This window comes from Sinocyclocheilus grahami, unplaced genomic scaffold (genome assembly GCF_001515645.1).
Source record: "Sinocyclocheilus grahami isolate Dianchi unplaced genomic scaffold, SAMN03320097.WGS_v1.1 scaffold95.1, whole genome shotgun sequence".
NCBI lineage: Eukaryota > Metazoa > Chordata > Actinopteri > Cypriniformes > Cyprinidae > Sinocyclocheilus > Sinocyclocheilus grahami.
Genome location: NW_015505274.1, coordinates 1,678,422 through 1,699,989, shown reverse-complemented (window position 1 = coordinate 1,699,989; position 21,568 = coordinate 1,678,422). Strand labels below are relative to the sequence as shown.

Sequence of the window (21,568 nt, the reverse complement as noted above, 5' to 3'; positions counted from 1 at the left end):
ATATTCAAACTCACATTAGACACTTTTAACATTGAATAAAGCACATAATCATTACCTGAGATTATCACTGTCATATTTTGTATGTTGTTCTTGCCGCGACGTCGCAGAAAATAAAAACCGTTCCTAAAATAGAATCCCATGTCGCTTATTGTCACGTGTCGCTGTCACGGGTGGTTAGGACAAAATCTACATGGAAAATATACTTTTTATTGCGTCGTGTCTGGTTGGGACACACGGAGTTACAGTTTGATACCCCCCCCCAAAAAAAAATCTAAGCATAAAAATATTAATACTGACCAATCTAATAATTTAATCTGCAATTAGGAAAAGTGGAGAGAAGAGATCCATTCTGGGAATGAGCAGGAACAGTTTATTTGCATGGCAGACATTGGAGATCCAGATTTTTTTGTTTGTTCATTTGTTTTTAATATTCAACAGGCAAAGTTCTTCTGTATCTAAATGCAAAAATGTTCATAATTGTTTGAATAAAACCGACTACTGGGGAAAAAAATCTGAAAATTCATTTTGTGACCATCTTGTGATTTATTTTAACAAAAGCAACAATAATATAATAATTGTAATAATAATAACAATTATATATATATATATATATATATATATATATATATAGGTCAGTGGCTCATGGCTTGGTGTTGTTGGCAGAATTCAGCCCTCGGCAAAAACTAATTGAGGAACCCTGGTTTAAATACAGTATTGTAACAGTGTTGTAATAGCATATTTTAAATATCATTTAAATGCATTTCCCATTCAAGTTGGAATACATTAACTTTTGTTAATTCTGTTGTGAAACTGCCATTTTAGTCTAGCCATTTAGACAAGGCAAGGCAAGTTTATTTATGTAGCACATTTCATACACAATGGTAATTCAAAGTGCTTTACATAAAATAAAAAATAACAATAAAACAAGGAATTTAAAAACTTTGAAAATTATAAAAAAAAATTATTTAAGAGGTTTAAAATGAATTTAAAACGGTTAAGAATAGAAAACGATTATACATCAAATATAGTGCAATCAGTTCGGACATTTAGTGAAGCAATTATTTATTTGTGTAACTAAGTAGGCTAATGAATGGGTGTACAATAGTTAGCTGTTCAAATGTTCTGCTTCTCAGCTGGTTTCTGATTTGGATTTTTAATATTGGCAAAACTTTGATAAATCACTTTCTCGCCCACTGCATGGTCAGCCACAGCAGCTGGTGTAATACTGCATTACAGCATCTTATAGATGCCCACTCATTTCCCACTACCTCTTCCCACCATGTCCTATAGAGCCTGTCAATCATACCCAGAGTTTCCGCCCTCTTCTCTACTTGCTGAAACACACTCAGTGTTTGGCACAGAGCATTTGTGGATTGATTTTTCTCAAGAAAGTAAACACTAGCACTTTCAGCATTGCTAATGTTTTTGCGGCCCAACATGGCGGCATTAAGCTGTGGAGTTTGAGGCGGGACTTTGTGTTTTCTCACAGTGGAAGATGGGGAAGTGTTTGGGAAACCCTTGTCTTACACTCCTCTGTTTTTCCCCCCAGACTTAAACTACAACACTGATGGCTATGAGGGAGATCCTGCAGAGGACAGGAAGTCTCAGGATGGCTCAGAGACCATGCCATTCATAGACGAGTCACCCACCATGTCCCCTCACCTCTGCGCACGGGGACAGGATGGAGAGGCCGTCTCACCCACGCCACCAGAAGGGCTACTGTCTGGGGTATGACTGCATGTTTGAGTGTTTGTGTGTGTGCTTTGAATTAGAAGAAACTAAGAAACTAAAATGATTGTTTCTCCTCTATGCCCTGCCTTTCTGAAACGTGTTGATTTTTACAAAGCTCATCGGTCTGAAAAGCGAGGTGTGTTCTGATTGGCCAGCTATCCAGTGCATTGTGATTGGCCGAATACCTCAAGCATGTGACGGAAATGTTACGCTCCTCACCATATTGTGATGCCCTGTCCGGCCGGAGTGACGAGACAAAAACATTAAAACCCCGATGTCTGCATTTGTGATCGGAGAAATAACAAACAACAAGCGCTACTCTACACTGCTCAAAACTTGCGTTTGAATAATCAGTGGCAGATCCTTTAAATATGAAAACGTACATACAGTCTATGAGTCAGAACAGCCGGCATTGTAGTCTACTCTCCCAGGAAACAGTCCTCCATAAAATGCGCTGCACACATCTGAATATTTGGGTTGAACTGTTCTGGAACAGTGTTGTAAATACAACTTAACCACTGATTTCTAGTCGTGTCCTCTTTTGGAAGGCCAAACAAAGTAGTTTCGTTTTCACAACGAAACACACAGCGTCACACATGGCGGGCTTGAGTAAGGAATGGCCGGGGGCTTGCGGCAACCACATGTGACGACACCGGGCTGGACTCCGCTTCGTCCACGGTGAAAGCCGATCCGGCGATCCACAGCGCGAAGTTGATGTATTTCCTCAGCGATCAGCACGGATCAGCTCTAAGCATGACGAAGCAGATATCATCCTCTTTTGGAAGGTCAAACAAAGTAGTTTTGCTTTCATAATGAAACACACAGCGCCTTCACGACATGGCAGCGGCAACAATACTACAGCGAGAAGAAAAGTTACGCCTTCTTTCTTTGCGTGAACATTTGGGTGGCATTATGCAAATCTACCCACATCGTGATGTAGATATGTGGGGGCGTGTTAGAACGAGCCGTTTTAGGTAGGAGTGGTTGACTCTTAACTTTTATAAAGAATATCTCTTTGGATTTGAGACTTTAGTCTTTGCAACTTTACAAATCTGTGTAAAAGCAACATGTGCCTATAATAACTAAATTACTGATCAAATTATTTGGACTCTGAAATCTATATGAATGTCATTGCATTAGATCAGATTCTCAAACTGGGTTTCATGAGGGAGCTTTAGGGGTTTCGTGAGCTGATGAAAAGTTGATAATAAATTCTATCATAACGATGTAAAATTAAAATAAATCATTTTAAAATAAAAGACATACTAAAAAAGATTAAATATTTAATTAGATTTTACCTGCATGGTATCATTAAGCAATATCAGAGAACCATGAATGTGTTTTTGAATGTCTGAAATATTAACTTAAAATCTCAGGGGGTAAAATAGGGTTTTGGCTGACAAAAATATTTAGATAACACCAATAATAAAATACCAACCCAACTGTCATTTATCTTACAGAATGAAACCACAAGCACAATTTCCAGTCAAAAGGTAAATTTTCAAATAGATTTAAATAAAATGGAAATGTAATAATTATTTCTATAAATTAAACTGTCATGACGCATCTCATCATCCTGTAATGACGAGTATATTTGGCCATTTATAATGTGCAGTTCAGAGATTAAATTGAGGTTGATGTGTTTGTCACATGTTATGAACATGCATGACTGTTTCCATTGTGTGACACAGATAATTAGTGTTAAAATGTTGACATTGATAGTGACGTGTGTGGCCAGGATCAAGCTTTTAAAACAGCATCTCCATCTAGTGGAAGAGCAGATGAAGTGCTTCCTCACAGTGTTTGTGCCGTTGTAGTTCTGCTCCATTACCGAAGGCTGTGTCAGAAAACTGAATAATATATATTGTATGCAGAGGTATAGGAAGACATTAAGGCACGAATTAGATAACTGCATTAACAATGAAGAGATCTCCTAGAAGATCTTTAATGGCAGCATAGTTTATGTGTATGTATTTTTCTTCTGTGCTATGATATCCCACAATCCTGTGCCTAAAAACGGGTTTTGATGTAGCAGCTAAAGGAAGTAATTTTTTGTGGGATTTAATTCTGCTGAGAAATAAGCGTTATAAGTCACTAAATGTTCATGTTTATATCTAAAACCTGATTTTGTTTTGGATCATTCGACTTGACTTTATGGAGGCGCCTATTAAGTTATTAACTCTCTGGGCAGCCAACATGAGGGAATATTTATAAAAAAATATTCTTACAGTTTTGAATGATGAAAAATAGATCAGGTAGACACACTGTTATGTAAAAGAATTGCAAAGACTATTTAAAAAAATGATGAAAGATCCTTTTGTTTTATTTTCTAAAACAAACATTTATAAAATGTTTATCCGATCACTCAGACCACTTCAGGAGGTGGTCTGGGACGCATTCCAGACGAAACTGGACAAGTGTAAAATGCATCTGGTTGTTGAAACCACATAGGTAGTCAAAAAGGAATTAATAGTCAGTTTTGGAAAGAAATCGACTGGAAATATACTCGACTGGAGTATATTTCAATACTCCTTATGTGATTTCTACATATGTAAAAGAACTATCTGTAGCACTGTGTTGGAGAAAATGTGGTTAAATAGGAGATCGTACTCATATTTTTTGGGATTGCCCAAAAATTCAAGAATTTTGGAAAAATGTTAAAAAAGAAATAGACAAAATACTAAAGGTAGAAATATCTCTAGATCCAGTGGTGTGTTTATTGGGTGCATTGCCTAAAAAATGTACAATGAGAAAAATAGGTATGTACTAAGGATATTGTTATCGATAATTTAAAAAATTACAGTACATTGGAAGGAAGAAGGTTTTCCAAGTTTGGTTCAATGGACTCAGAGTTTATATATTGTAAAAAATGATGGCATGTCTACAAATGAAGATGGATATTTTTCTGCAAAGATGGAAGAGTATTACCAGATATTTAGGCATGCAATGCTCAACAGACAGTCATCTTCATTAAAAGTAGTGAGACTAAATTATTTTACGAGTGCTGATGCCACGCTCTCTCCTATTGCGGTCTTTGGTTTTGAAATTGGCTGATAATGAATACAATGCAGCGCATATCTGTTGCTTTCGTTGAAGTGTACTCTGTTAAATTTAGTGCGGGAATTGAAGATCGGATTTGTATCCCTTTTCCACACACACAATTATGTGGCCAAGTGTAAATGGAACCATTTTAACAAATCAGATAGATATCCGATCACTAAAAACATTAAGTGACCAGGTGTAAACAAGCCCAAAGATAGCAACTGTACCTAAGGGGGTGGGGTTTTGGTTCCACACCAGAGTGGAAACACCTTGTTTTTTGTGTGTGTGTTTTTTTTATCATCAAGCTCTTAGTATGTGTTTCTTTGAATGTGAAGTGATTGAACTGGCCAGTTTTTCAACTCAGATAGTATATCTCTCACCCCTATAGCCTTATATTTACTCTAGCATGCCTCAGTGACTGTTTGTAACTATACATGATATAGAAAAAAAGCAGTCACCTGCCCCTATTTATTCCTCCCTTTGAGCTTGACTGCAGATAAAGTCAAGCATAGAGAAGCACACAGACAATTCGCTTATGAGAATTGCGGTGTGAGATTTTTCTGCCTCCTCTGGCTTATATAGAGTTTCTCAGAGGGTCTGATTGTGTGGGCAGTGCTGTGAGGAGCTCTGAGAGCCTTATATAACCACTGCACAGAGACCATATATCACCTCCTCTGACATCAGTGCTGTTCTTACAGAGCAGAGGCCTTTCCACTCTTCACTCACCTCACTACATCAAATGAATGAGAGATCAACTGGCGTGTCATTCATTTATATCAGTTCCTATTATTGGTTAATGTTGTGTCAGCCAGTGTATTGAAGTTCTGTAAGAAAAAGAGAAGCCCAGAACACTAAACTATTATGCCATAATTTTCTGTGTCGCTCGGTTCTAGTTCCTCTTTTGAGCACTAGATGAGCATCATCAGGGATTCCTCATTGACTTCTATGTACACTCTAAAAAAATGATTTAGGGGACCCGTTACCACAACTTAAATAAATTCATGGTTGCAAGTTAAATATTCAAATTTAATAAATTAATTTGCAAGTTGCAAACACAACCCCTCTACAATGCGAGTAAATCAGTTCAGTTGACATAATAATGTCGATGATTACATTTACTTACTATTGTGTGTAATTTAAACTCAAATTTCTGTTGAATTTCTTTAAAAATTAAGTTGTAGTAAGTCAAAATTGTCTTGTTAACTTTGGAAATTGGGTAGTGGATTTCTAGTTCCCGTAGGACTGGATAATGAGAATAAATGTTGAAATTAAGTGTTATTTTATGTGTTTTTTTTAGTGAAGGGAAAGACCTGTTAGTGTTTAATGCTGTTATGTTTGACATTTTAAAGAGTTTCTGTTATGTTGAAGTTGGTTACCATTGCAAAGTAGCATCTTGCTTGTGCATTAAACATGATAATTAAGTTACATTTAGCATGTGCTATGATAGATGTGGATTTGAATAAAAAAAAAAAAAAGGATATAAATTGGTTCCAGGCCCACAAATTCATTAGTCGGAGCAACTTACATTTTTTTGAGTAATCAACTTAAAAGTATGTGTTGCGAATTATTAAGTAGTTCTTACTCAATGTAGTTTGTTGGTTTAACAATTTCATTAGAAGTTTTCATAACACAAAAAAATTGATGCAAACTGTTGCGTACATTTTTTTTGTTGAGCTAACATTTTTTAGACTATGGTGTACTATGAAAATCTCATGATGATGTTTTTAAGTGTCGCTTGTGCTTGGGTGTGATCGGTCAGAAGTATGGGTAGTCTTCTCATACACTCACTTACAAACTGTGTGTTATGCACTCCTATAGGATCATTTTATAAGAGTTTTACTTTATTAAATTAATGAATCTATAATACCAGCTTACCTTAAAACATAACATGAATTGTTGATGACTGTATTGTGATTTGAGAGTGTATTTCAATGATGTGTTGAGTTTTATTACTTGGAGTACAGGAGAGCTTAATATTTGTTAAAGGAGGGTTAGTCGACCTTGTCTGATCCAGGGAACCCCCGAAAAATAAAATTGCCAGAAATTTCATGGTACCATAACTTTCAACTTAAACAAGCATTATTAACTGTCTTTGCCATGTCCAGGATTCATTGTTATGCTGTTTTGTTGTGTAGTGCTGCCCCGATGAAGATATTAAATCATCAGGTATTTACATACACTACCAACCTGCACAGAAAGAAAGAAAGAAAGAAAGAAAGAAAGAAAGAAAAAGAAATTAACACTTTCTGTTCATCACAATTTTGAAAAAAGTATCACAGTTTCTTCAAAAATATTAAACAGCACAACTGTTTTCAACCTTGATAATAATAATAGTAATAAAAATACATGTGTATTGAGTAGCAGCTCTAAAGGATCACATGACACTGAATACTGGAGTAATGACAAATTCAGCTTTGCCATCACAGGAATAAATTACAAATAGAAAACTTGAATATTTGAATATATTCAAATAGAAAGCAGTTATTTTAAATTGTAATAATATTTCACAATATTATGCAGCCTGACTGAGCAAAAGAGACTTCTTTCTTTTCCAAATGACAGAATAATAATGGAACTGAACACAAATTATCATGTTTAAAAGTTGACATACCCTTGATTCTTAGTACTGGTGGTCCATGAAGGATTCATAGTGGTCTGTGAGTTAAATGACTGATAAAACAAAAATAGACCTAAGTACATGAAACAATTATAATTGATCAAATTTAACTGACCGTTTAACATTCAATGAATCAACCAATTAATTAACTCATAATAAATTAAGTCACTGTATTACATAAATTGGTGCTTCTTTTGTCTTCAGTAAAGTAACTTACTATTATACGTTAATGTACACAAGTGTTTAGCTAGCAAACAATCAACTCCTTTAGATTCATGGTTGTGGCCCAAATCATGAATATACACTTAATTTATACTATGCACTATGTACTCTTCGGTCTAATGAATTTTAAGAGTAATTTGTTATATTCGGCATCAAATTCTGATAAGGAAATAAAGAATACATAAGGAAACTTTTTTTTTAGTTAGGGTATTTGAAGTGCACTTCGTGTTTGATTTTTCAGTGTAAACACTGTTTATTCTACAAAATGGCATAGAATAGTGCATAAGTATGTAAAGTGCATGTACATTTTATTAGCTAAAATGAGCAGTCTAGTTCATTTCAGCAAATTTTTCATTGTTTGGTCGCTGCACCCAGATTTGGGGTGTTATGGTGCTGTTTTTGTTTTACTCTGTGAAGACCGCTTGAAAACCACTGTCTCAATGATTAAACCTGCTTTTAGACTCATTCAGTTTTTAATCACTTTTATAATACTTAAAAATTCAACACTAACAACCAAACAAAGAGAGCAAGAAACTAAGAAAGAGACCTGTTAAGGCCAGAAAGGAAAATGGAGGACAGTTTTTTAACCCAGGGCGCCCGGAATTGAAACACACCAGGAAGACAGAACCGCACTCAGGGGGAGGGACGCCAGCAACTCAAGCCTCTGTGTGTGTGTGTGTGTGTGTGCAGAGGCGGGTCATTTGAGGTTGAAGTGTGTGTTTACGAGAGAGAGGAAGCAAGTGGCTCTTTCTGTGTTTGTGTGAGAGGGAGGACACATTACCGTTCCAGAGAGAACGAAAGAAAGAAAGAAAAAAATCTCTCCTTGGACAGAAGTGGTAGATTTCCAGCAGAGGCACCAATGTGTCACAGGCGGCTTGTCAAAACTTGAAAGGAAGGAAAGCAGCGAGTGAAACGGAGGGAGAGGAGAGAGAGGGATCGGCCGTCAGCATGGAGGAGGATGAAGAGGAGGTGTTGGGTTTTCTGGACAAAGTTCTGGAGGATGAAGATGTGTTTGACAATGAGATGGACTTGGACTGTCCATTCACACCAGTGGACTTCAGGACGTTCAAGGTGAGAGAGAGTCAGGCCGAGGAGCACTTCTCTCTTCCTCTGCTGGCTTGCTGACAGAGGTTTCAGTGGCTAAAATTAGTGAGGTGGAAATTATTAAACCTTTTTGCGACATGGCATTAGTGTTTGTTCAGTTCGCTGAGTGAGTGTGACTTTTGTGCTTTGTACCAGTCATATGTCGCAACTGTGAGTCTGTAAACGGTCTCTTAATGATCTTTATCCTGCTCTAACACACTCGACGAGACCGAAATCACTCAGATAAGGACAGAAACCAGGCCAGTTTTTACACAAATTCAGGCAGTAATTCACCAACTGTTGCTGTGATTTTGACTCTTTGGCGTTGCATTCAACATATGTTTGTTTTGGGATGTTTAGCATCTCTACAAAAGTATGAAGAAGTCACATTGCCCATGCTGACTTGGACTCCACCAGCAATGACTTCACATGGTAGCTGTATTATTCTCTTAAAGGGACAGTTACCCAGAAATGAAAATTCTTAATTATTTATTATTATTTATTATCATTATTAATTCACCCTCGTGGCATTCCAAACCTGTATGACTTACTTTCTTCTTTGGAAGTTGTATGGAATAAAGCATTGGTGAACATGCTTTATTTGCTCCGAAACATCTCCATTTGTTTTTTCATGTAAAGAAGAACTTCATGTGTGTTATTAATTTTTAACCGTGTGTCAGTAAATTATGGTAGAATTGTCATTTCATTCATTGGGTAGACTAATGCTTTAGAATTGGGTAGACTAATGCTTTATAACATTTTCTCCCACGATGCATTGGGTCACAGATTTTGTGTAACGCTGTGCTTCTAAACAGACTTTAAAACTCGTCCTAAAGACTGACCTGAACCATCTGAGCTTGAGTTACTGTTGTCCATGTACACAAAAGATGGAAAAAGAAGGGTGCTGAAAAGAAAAAAGACTGTTGAGCAGACTGTTTTCTATTTAAACTGTGAAGATCTAAAAGAGTCCACCCCTTGATAATTTGGTATATCCGTGGATCTATGCCCGTTTCTGTCTTTGTCACTCTATACACAAACGTTTAAAATTTGGAGGGTTTTTTTAGTCTAAAATTGTATTTTTTTGTCAAAAAATACAATTAAAACAGTAATATTGTAAAATATAATTACAACTTTAATTTTTTTTAATTTCATTTTAATACATTTTTCAATGTAATTTATTCCTGTAATGAAAAAGCTTAATATTCAGCAGCCATTACTCCAGTCTTCAGTGTCACATAATCCTTCTGAATTCATTCTAATGTGCTGATTAGCTGCTCAAGAACCATTTCTCATTAACAGTTGAAAACAGTTGTGCTGCTTAAAGGGGTCATATGATGTTGCTAAAAAGAACATTATTTTGTGTATTTGGTGTAATGAAATGTGTTTATGCCATTTAAAGTTAAAAAAACACATTATTTTCCACATACTGTACATTATTGTTTCTCCTCAACTTTACAGATCTTCTTTATGCACCAAGAACTTGTAACACTTCAAAGAGAAAGGAAAAATTTAAATCACATCATATGACCCCTTTAATATTTTTGTGGAATCCATGATATTTTTTCAGCATGATGAATCAAAATTTGTTGGAATATAAATCTTTTGTAACATTAGAAATGTTTTTACTGTCAATTTTAATGCACTCTTGCTCAATAAAAGTATTACTTAGAAAATAAATTCTAGTTTCAGGATATCTTGCAAACTCAAACCTGAATTAACTACTGTACGTGAGCACCACAGCTCAACATGTGAAGAGCATGTGTAATAACCATTGTGCCACAGTTGTGACCACTTTGATATTTTGATGTGTTTAGTCAAAAACATGATTTTGGCTCAGATGAAACTGAGGCTTGGAAATACTTTTACAACCATTTTCCATTTTCAACTTTTCCAGACTCACTTCAGTCCAACATGGATATTCATTAATAGTGACTTACATAGAACAAATAAAAGCTATTTTAGGTACAGAAATGCTGTTTTTTTTTACATTTGGCAGTACACTGTCTGTTACGGAGGGAACACTGAAAGCGCGCGGATCCATCTGCAAGGCTTTATTAACAGAGACGTGGTCAAACACAGGTATATTGATGGCAAGTCAAGAGGGATAATCCAGGTACAAGGCAAAGGTCCAGGCAGGGGCGAACAGTATCCAATTGGGCAAGACTCGAGGGATAATCCAGGTACACAGGCAGTGATCAGAACACGGGAAAACAGACAAGGCAAGATGAAGAAAACTAGGAAAACAAGACACTAGGCTCTGCAATGCAGCTATCGCTAGATGAGTGATAAACGCAGAACAATACACGGCGATCTGAACAGAAACTGAGAGAGTGTTAAACAGAGTGTGTAATGGCTCTCAGGTAAGCGTGTGATTAGTGATGGCTGTGTGATCAGTGAATTCAGCTGTGTAAGTGCAATGGATGATGGGAACTGTAGTCCGGAGTGACGTGGAACAGTCTGTGTTGTGTGAGAGTCAATGTAATGGTAGAATGACCTCTAATGGCAATCGGCCGGAAGGCCACGGACCGGATTCGTGACAGAGCCCGACCTTGACATGACAGGTTGAAAGTGCGTTTCTGGGCACCACCACCATGCAAGAAGCTGAAGCGAGCACCGCCACATTGGGAGGTTCTGCAGCATGCACCGCCACCTCTGGAGAAACTGCAGCGGGCACCATCGCTTCAGGGAAAACAGCAGCGAGCACCACTACCTCAGGAGATTCTGCAGCTTCAGCCACCAACTCTGGAGACCTAATAGTGGGCGCCACCGCCTCTGGGAGTTCTGTGGTGGTGTATGCAGCCCAAACACACCAAAAAGCGTGACTTGACTTGCCTCATGAAGATCAGCTGTGACTTGACTTGGTTCATGAAGATCAGCTGTGACTTGACTTGCCTCATGACGATCAACTGTGATTTGACTTGATTCATGACGATCAACTGTGACTTGACTTGCCTCATGAAGATCAGCTGTGACTTGACTTGCCTCATGAAGATCAGCTGTGATTTGACTTGATTCATGACGATCAACTGTGGCTTGACTTGACTGATGAAGATGTTCACTTAATATTACCTTTTTTTTGTTGAACTGTTGTAAAAATGAAAGGAACATTTGCCATCGTTTGGATATTCAGGGAAATTTGCATTCTTGCAATAACAATAACAATAACATGCACAGTGTGTCTGTATCGAAGAGAGTTTAAATCGATCTTAGTCCGTGTCAATATTTGCTCTTCATGCTATTAAGTGAAGATCTACTTTAAAGATACATTGAACAGCAGCACGATTTGCTCAAGTGGCATATTCAGCGGGCATCCTATCACATGCACGCTGCTTGTGTGGATGCAGTCAGTTTTGACCGCAAAAGATGAGGTAAGCTGATTGGATATCATGTATTTGCCCATTTACTTACGGCACTCCCATTTTCCTGTTTTTACATTAGAAGCGGCATTTTGCTTGTCAGAAATACATTCGGTTTTAATGTTACTTTTAAGTTGGGGTAGAATTAAATGAATGCCAAAACTCAGAATTTTGTTCACGTACCCCCCTCCATCCTCTCTTATAAATCTCAATGAATGCATGGTCTAGAAATCCGATGTTGGTTCAGCTTTGGTAACCAACATTATTCAAAATGTAAAGTATCTATCTATATTTTGTTTTCAACAGAAGAAAGTAAGTCATACAGGTTTGGAATGACATGAGATTGAATAATTGATGAATGAAATGAATTATTTTCACAACCTGTTTAAAAAATAATTCCTTTTTTATTCTTACCATAAGTTCGGTAACATGCGTTTGACTTTAGTCACTGTAATCTGAACTTTTTGAATTGTTTTCCCTTGCAGAGTGTCACAGAATAAATCCACTAGTGCTCTGGACAAAGAAGTGTTTGTTAGTGAATTATAAGGGCAATGGCGGGTATATTTGGCTGCTCTCTTCAGATGTAGTTAGTCATAAGGGTGGTACTTCCTGTCTTTTCATAGAACTGCTGTTTATTCCTGCATGTAATCAACTTTCATGGGTTTTCAAACAAACATAGTCATGTTTTGATTTATCCTCATATATTTGTGGTGCTTGTGGTGGACAGACATGGTGGGAGAATTTACACTTACAGTAATTGTTTTAAAACAGTTTTTACGAAGTCATGTAATAAAGCAAGAGCTGTTGCAAATGAAAAAAGTTCAATGGGAGGGACTTGGTTTAAATGCTTATTTGGAGCTTAAAAACATTTAAGCAGACATTTGAAAGACGGATTACATTTAAAGGCTCCTTAACTTCTTCTGTTTCACTCAGATTGAATCATGTATTTGTTAAAATGGCTGGGTTTAGAAAGCATGTCTGTGCCTTTGTTTGAACACACACACAAACACACACAGTGTGAACTCTGTACCTGGATGGTTGAATTCACAGGGTGTGCCTGTACCTGAGCAATTTCACACCAGACAGAGAAAGAAAGATCGGAACAGACTGGTACTGTAGATTGTACAGTAAAAGTGAACACAGGATTTTATTACCTACAGGTGGTGCTCATTAGCTGAAGCATATTTCTCAACTGAATATCTCCTGTCTTGTTATTAAGAGAGAGTTTATTCAAAAACAAAAATTCTGTCATCTCAACTTCATGTCATTAAAATCTTGTCATGTGGAAGTCTGAACACAAAACTTTTGGAAAAATATCCTGGCCACTCTTGTTGCTTCTCCAAAATGACAAAAGCACCATAAAAGTATCAAATAAGTAGTCCAAATTACTTACTGCACTATTTTACAAATTTTCTGCATGAGAATAGCTGCCATTTAAGTTATTTATTGAAAATCTTGATTTTGGTCTATTGGTGGGGTCAGAAAAAGTCAATTGAAAATAGTGTAGCGATGTATGAAGCACAGCTCATACAAAAGTCACTTTGAACATAAGTGAAATCCACATAGGGAACTTTTTCACCCTTGCCCAAAACTTCAGATTGTGCAGAGTGCTATTGAAATGGCTGGATTTCAACAACAATATTTTGCGGAACAACGGTTAATGTGACTGAACAGGATATTTGTATTAAAAATACACTGTTTGTGCTCCACAGAAGCAGGAAGTTTTGGAGTGACATGAGTGATTTATGATTTATTTTTAATTTTTTAATTGAATTGTAGTTTTTGGGTGAACTATTTCGCTTTGGGTGTACAGCAATACACAGTAAAGCGCTATATAAATGCTCCATTAATTAATTAATTCATTCATTATTTAACTCTTTCCCCACCTGTGTGTTTAAAAAAAAGTGACCGCCAGCATTTTTGAGCATTTTCACAAAATTTTTATGGCCCTGAGAATATTTAGTTGTATGAATGTCTAAACATGCAACATTTTAAAATAAAGAACAGAGCCTATGCTTTTAAATAAAAAAATATATATATTCTAGCTTCATGCATTCTTTTTTTGATCTACACTTGAATGTGGGTTAGTTTAATGAAAAACAGCATTTTGAACAAAAAGCTGAGAAAATCATGTTTTTGTCAAAGACCACGTCTGGATCAGATTCAGAACAATGATCAAAACATAGATGTATTACATCAAGTCCATCAACACATCCAAAGCTTTGCACAGTCCTAAACAACTTCCTGTGTCAACTTTTCATTCAGTAACGTTTAACAAAGACTCATAGCTTCAAAGAGTAATTAATGTTAGGTGTTTTCAGATACACTGATTCTTCTGTATTGTATGCGATTATGTGTTTCAGGGAGACACAGAGAAAGGTCTGGAGATGAAGAAACTGGTTCTGTCTGGTTTTCTGGCCAGTGAGGAGATCTATATTAACCAGCTGGAGGCGTTGCTGCTGGTGAGTACCACTGCCACACATGTCGTCACTCACACTTCATGAGGAACCTGATGTGGGAACTTCACAGTCCTGCTCTATGTGACACTATGTGGAGTGTTTTAAAGCTGATTATCAGTGTTCTAGATAAAGGGGCCTTTTGTCTTATTTTATTTTATACTTCCAAAACAATGACTCTAGCTGTTTTACTACTTTAAAGGGGTCATATAATGCTACATGCACTTTTACAACTTGTTTAAACTGAAATGTGTGTTGGCAGTGTGTGTACACAACCACCCTAAAATGATAAGAATCCACCCAGTGGTTTTTTGTAAATCTACTAAAATCTTTCCCCCTTTCTCAAATCGAGCCGATCTCAGACGTCACACAGACAGGCCCTTCCCACGATAGTTTGATTGACAGTAGCATTTCAGCACAGACTGGACTGGTGTCTTACCTTAGACCCGCCCTGAGTGAGCTGTCATCAGTCCGCCATTGCTTCACCGCTGGAGCAGATGTAGACAAGAATGACTCCTAAGCGATTGAGGTGTTCTGTTGTTGGATGTAATAATGAACAGCAGTCGTTGTTTACTCTCAACATCTGAGCTGCTGAAGACGCAGTGGATTATGTTTGTTTCTGAAGGGAATGTGCCCCCGATCTCCATAAATGTGTCTATGTTCGCGCGAATCATTCGTGATCCAGCTTCACCTACAGAAGAAGTTAGTATAAGGTTTTTTAATTAATATTTGCAAATCGCCTTTCCTAATAATGTGTTAATTAGCAAGTTTCACGATGAATGCGGCTAAAGTAAACGGTCTCTCTGAGAGCGGCTCGGAAGAGAGCGGCGGGGTCAGCAGAGCTCATTAACATTTAAAGGAAGAGGAGTTTAAAGGAGTTTTTTAGACTACTTTTGAGAAATTATAACCAAACTATGATACAGACTTTTCATTAAGACCCTAAAGAATCATATCAACTTGTGGAAAATGGGCATCCTATGACCCCTTTAAGACTTTTTATCGAAATAACCCCAGTTATGATTGACTATCAGTGTTTGTTTAAAATAAGTTTACTCTTATATTTCATAAGAGCAAGGAAAAGCGTGATTTCCACAGTATGGCTGCTTAGAGTGCAGCGTAAAGAGCATGCGTACACTGAGCCAATCAGGAAGCAGCATTTCTATCCCATTTATAAAAAAAATGCTGAAATCTAATGTCTACCAGTACTTTGTTCCTCTGCTGTTTGAACGTGTTATTTCCTGTCAGTCTTTTCTCTCTTTTTTTGACCACCTGCTGTTCAGAACATTAATTCTGTGCAATAACTTATCACAGCAGTCAAAGGTTTACTTATTTGTGCCAGTATTATCTTGCGTTGACATTATTTCTAATCACAGTCTAATGGAAGCTGAACCAACATCGGATTTCTAGACCATTCATTCATTGAGATTTATAAATGAGGATGCAGAGCAAAAATAAACCCCTGAGATGAATAAAGGCTTCCTCTCTCCAGGCATTAAACATTATAAACTAGCAACCAGTACACATGCACAGAAACCTTGAAATCCACTGTGAGTGTTTTTTAGCGCGCTAATTATGCTGGACACACTGTGCCACCTGCTGTTACAATCTTTAATGAACACCTGGATATCTCCTGTCTCGGTTTAAGTAAACCTGCTGAAGAGTTAAGTTAAAGTGGACCCGGGTGTTTGTGTTTATGTACTTCTGCTCTCTGCTGCACACTTCCTGTCCAAACATTACTCAGCACTTTGGACTTGCAAGGAAAATGGCTACAAATACTGTTGCAGAGCAGATACATAAATGGGCAAGCACACATTTATCCATCTTCTCCAATCATTTCTTGAAATGACAGAGGAGAACATGATTCCTGTCATGCTGACGTCAGATATCTGGCGGTGCTGATAAGATTATGAATATCCAGAAATGTGTTTTTTGATAGAGAGTACTGCACACAGCACTGCTAAATGCACTTCCACCATGTTAAGATTTATTTTTGCACTGCTGTTCAAATGTTTACATGTGCCTATTCCTTGTTATTGCTGTTTTCTGTTTGGAATAATTCATCAAAACTATGAAATAACACATGGATGTATGGACATAATCAGGGTTTCTGAGGGTCTTAGAAAGGTCTTAAAAAGTCTTAATTCGCCCTTCCAAAAAGGTCTTAAATTGGAGCAGAAAATCTTAAATTCATAAAGTCATTGCATTAAATGTTGCGTTCATTGCTAAAAATGTATTGCTAAAAATGTATATCTTCCTCAGTATTTTTTGTCTTGCTTTCCAGTACAAATATCTAAACGTCCTTAAATCAAGATACATTTTTGATTGTATTGTTTTCTGAGAAACTGACCAAAAATGTATTGAGTTTATGCTTAAAACAATAACAGATAAGAATTAAAACATTTGAATTAAGTTGATTTTTATGTTGATTTAGCATGAATTAAGTTGATTTTTCTGAGCCAATGTTCCTTGAATTTACTTTGGTCTTAAAAACGTCTTTAAAAAAAATCTTACATTTACCTTAAATAAACCTGCAGAAACTCTGATAATGCTAAAATGTTAAACACATCTTTGCTAACTTATTTTACCTTCTTTAAAGTATTGATTCTTTCAACTAACTTCAAGAGGTGCATTCTGAGATGCTTTTTAAACAGTATTGATCTATTTATGTGGTACACTTTTATTCACATATAAACATCAACACGAGCACATCAAATATTATAAATGGAAGCTCAGTCCACTTGCTTGATGCAAAATGAAATGGGTTTGGAACAACATGAGGTTGATTAAATTATGACAAAACAGCTGAATTACAATGTTTATCACACCAAATTTGAGCAAATTTCAAGTATTTTTCCTGGTGTGAAAAGACCTTAATTCTTTATATAAAATTCAGTCTAATGTGTCCAAAACTTTTGACTGGTAGTATACAAATTAATGAATTTAGCAGACAGAAGAGCCCCCAGAGGAGTTTGTAATTGAATCCTTCTGTTCTGGTAAAGGATGGATCAGATTATTTGATTAGAAACGCACATTCATTGACTTCAAAACCACTGTAGGAAAGATCATATATAGGTGTGTTCAGATTCTGAGCTGTGAGGAGTTGTGTGGTTGTAGTGAAGGGTTGTGTAATGTGTATGTAGTCAAAGGTTTGACTCCAGGTCAGGGAATCCCGTTAAACACAGTGTTACTGAGTGCACGTTTGATTTTCGATTCCCTCAAGGTGATAATTCCTGAAATCAGTCTGCTGTTTATTTGCTGCTTTAGATGAACTGTAACCAAAAGTTATTCAAATGGTCCAAGAGATGCTGCTTCAGCGGTAGTGGATGATTATAGTCTTCCTTGTGCTGTTTTACTTAAACATGACTCATTTGTCCTAAAGCTCTTCATTGATAGACATGTGAAATCAAGTGGCTTTTAGTGGTGTCAGTTCTGCTCCATGTATATGATAGTGTATTTCTAAAAATGACTATATTGACTTTTTGGTCCCACTTTATATTAAGTGGCCCTAATACCTGTATACTTACATAGTAACTAGATGTGTACATAGTATGTAACCACAGTGTAAGTACACATCGGTACATAGTATCTACAGCTCTAATGTTTGTGCAACTACATATATGTAACAACCCACTGAATGGTATGTGTTAATACAAATGTGTAACAGGATATTGGTCACAACACTTTTTGGTAATGAAAGTACAAATGTGTGACTAACAGCATTTTTTAAAGAAAGTGTTACACTTTATATTAGATTTACCATGTAATTATTCTGATGTTACACAGCAGCAGCCAGTAAGTTAGGCTTTACATATAAATTGTGGTTGGTGTCCAGAATGTTACACTTTATATTAAGTGGACAGTTCCTGAGGAGTTACCATGTAAGTACACTGGTATTACAGTGGTGCACCAACTTGAGATCCAACTCCTCCCACTTTACATATCCCTAAACCTACCCATTTCCACCCCCTGGATCCCATTTCCACCCCTAAACCTACCCATCTCCAACCTCTAGATCAAATGGTTCCAATTACTCTTAAACATATTGTTGCTCTCTTATCCAACACTCTTATACAAAATGTAGCTATATAATTCCTGTTACACGAGTACTTAGTGAAGTGAAAAAAAAGTGTTGTTACCAATGTCCTGTTACACATTTGTACTTACACAAACCATTCAGTGGGTTGTTACATATGTGTAGTTACAGAAATATTAGAGCTGTAGATACTATGTACCAATGTGTACTTATACTGTAGTTACATACTACGTACACATCTATTTACTATGTAAGTATACAGGTATTAGGGCCACTTAATATAAAGTGGGACCGACCTTTTTGACAGATGTCACACTTAGGATTTTTTGGGGGGATTAGTGTGGATTTTTTGTTTATTTGTTTTTGAAAGAAAGTAACACTTTTGTTTATTAAATTGATCCAAAGTAACAGTAAAGACATTTATAATATTACAAAAGATTTCTGTTTCAAATCAATTGTTCTTTTGAAAATTTAAAATTAATCAAAGAATCCTGAATCAAAAAAAAAAAAGAAATGAGAAATGTTTCTTGAGCAGCAAATCAGCATATTAGAATGATTTCTGAAGGATCATGTGACACTAAAGACTGTAACATGGCTGCTGAAAATTCAGCTTTGCCATCACAGGAATACATTTTAATTAAATAAATTCTAACATGGAAAACACTTATTTTAAATGTTAATAATATTTTGCAATACTACTGTATTTTTGATCAAATAAATGCAGCTTTGGTGAGGAAGAGAGACTTTCAAAAACTAACAAACTAACTCATATGCATTCTAAATTTTACTGTAAGCCTTTCTCTTTTGGGAAAATCTATATTTTTGAACCAATCAAATGCCCTCTTGAATAAGAATCTCCCCTCTCCCTAATACCACCTGCAGATGACTTACATTAACAAGCTGCAAATCATCAAGGTTTGTGATTCTTGACATAACAAAAGTTTTTGAGCGACTTTAAAAGAAACATGCCCCACCCAAACTTCCTGCTTTAATCGGAAATACATCAATACATGAAAGAAAAACTGCACTCATCAAACAGTATCATGATGCAGAGGAGAGCAACTTACAATGAGTCATGCTGATCTGAAAATAACCGTCCTGCACTTTAACACAGTGTTATCAGCCCTGTAGAGAGAAATGAAGGCCAATACACATAAACACATGTGCTGTGAAATGTTTCTTCTGCTCTCATTTACACTGTTTGCTCATGTGCTTTCTCTTTTCAAATTTATAAAAACACACAGTGTCCATCTGCCCTGAACAGCATTGCAAGTGCAAAGGAAATAAATATTAATCGATACATCAATTCACAGGAAATGGAGAGGGAAACTGTCCCACCAGTCAATGTGTACTATTTGAGTATTGCATGGATTTTGGCTGAACTAAATGCATTGGACTTAATCATTTAATTCAGTTTAAATCACCTCAGAACTGGTTGCTATATGCAGTTGTTTGTGGATATAAAGTGCTCAAGATGCAACAGTTACAGTGCCATTATCATGATCAGGAGCCACATAACCAAACCACATGTATTTTCATGTTAAACCTCACAGCCATATATCACTAAATTTACGGGGTTTGAGTATGGTAATTTATTACTTAACATACAAATGTATTACTTAATATATAAATACATGTGAGTAGTGAACATGTTCATTAATTCACCGCTCTTTCTCTCTTTCAGCCCATGAAGCCTCTTAAAGCCACAGCTACTACATCAAAGCCAGTGCTGACAATGGAACAGATTGAAACTATTTTCTTCATGATCCAAGATATCTTTGTGATCCATAAGGAGTTTTATGATGCTATTTCTCCCAACATTCAGCAGTGGGATGAGAAGGTCACTGTCGGACATCTCTTCCAGAAACTGGTGAGTCCTCCTGCCACATAGTGTCCTGCCAAACACACTGTTCAAAGGCCCTAGATGGTAATTCTAAATACAATGACCCTCTATGTAGTGTACAATATGGACCAAATGTTTAGGGTCAGTAAAACATTTATTCAGCATTAAATTGATCAAGATTGACAGTAAAGACATTGATAATGTTACAAAAGATTTCTGTTTCAAATAAATTGCTGTTCTTTTACATTTTCTATGCCGAAAAAAAGTATCACGGTTTCCACAAAAAATATTAGCAGCACAACTGTTTTCAACATTTATAATAATAATATCCAACAAATCATCATATTAGAATGATTTCTGAAGGATCATGTGACACTGAAGATTGGAGTAATGACTGCTGGAAATTCAGCTTTGCCATGACAGGAATAAATTACATTTTAAAATGTATTGAAATAAAAAAAACGTTATTTTAAACTGTAATAATATTTCACAGTATTACTTTTTTTTACAGTATTTTTGTTCAAATAAATGCAGCCTTGATGATGATAACAGATGTCTTCGAAAAACATTACAGGGGTCATGAGATGAAGAATCAAAATGTTCTTGATATTTGCACATATAAGAGGTTACTCTACAATAAAACCATACTGCAAGTTTCACAACTCAAAAATGAATTCTCATTTAAAAAAATACTGATAGTCCAGATTTTAAATCAGGAACCCTTTAACATGCTCTAAATATAATGCTAGAATCAATCAAGCTGTTGTAGTAAAAACACAGTAAAAGTATTTGATTGAGTTCCACATGTAATGCTAATTTCATATGTACAGTACGTCTCGGTTATGTATGGTAACCCTCGTTCCCTGAAGGAGGGAACGGAGACGTCACGTCGGATGACCGACGAATTGGGATCTCACTTAGAGAGACCAATCTACTTCGAGTGTAAACTAAACGAGCCAATGCACATTGGCATGCGATTATTGCATCCAGCTGCCGCTGATCACAGCGTGAGTATAAGTAGACAGTCTACTGCTGCAATGGCACTACCCAATGAGTAAGACTGGATAACACTGGGAAAACGTACCCGTTCTTCTTGGAACAGGGAGCGCCATGAGCCAGCGCCCAGGAGGATGCCTGATAAGCCAGGGTGATGGCATCCACTATCCAGTGGGCCATCCTCTGCTT

At 36.5% G+C, this 21,568-nt stretch overlaps 1 protein-coding gene across 4 annotated transcripts in view; it reads left to right on the top strand.

Moving 5' to 3' along the window:
• The window catches only part of abr (ABR activator of RhoGEF and GTPase), a 204,014-nt gene that overhangs the window by 85,371 nt on the left and 97,075 nt on the right, over positions 1-21,568 (top strand). For 3 of the 4 annotated variants that reach the window (XM_016275538.1, XM_016275539.1, XM_016275541.1), the window contains exons 2-4: positions 1,550-1,728; positions 14,415-14,513; positions 20,225-20,410. In XM_016275538.1, the coding sequence (XP_016131024.1) occupies positions 1,550-1,728; positions 14,415-14,513; positions 20,225-20,410 (464 nt within the window). Of the gene's footprint in view, positions 1-1,549; positions 1,729-8,095; positions 8,684-14,414; positions 14,514-20,224; positions 20,411-21,568 lie in introns of those variants that run through there. The other variant, XM_016275540.1, reaches the window with a different exon arrangement.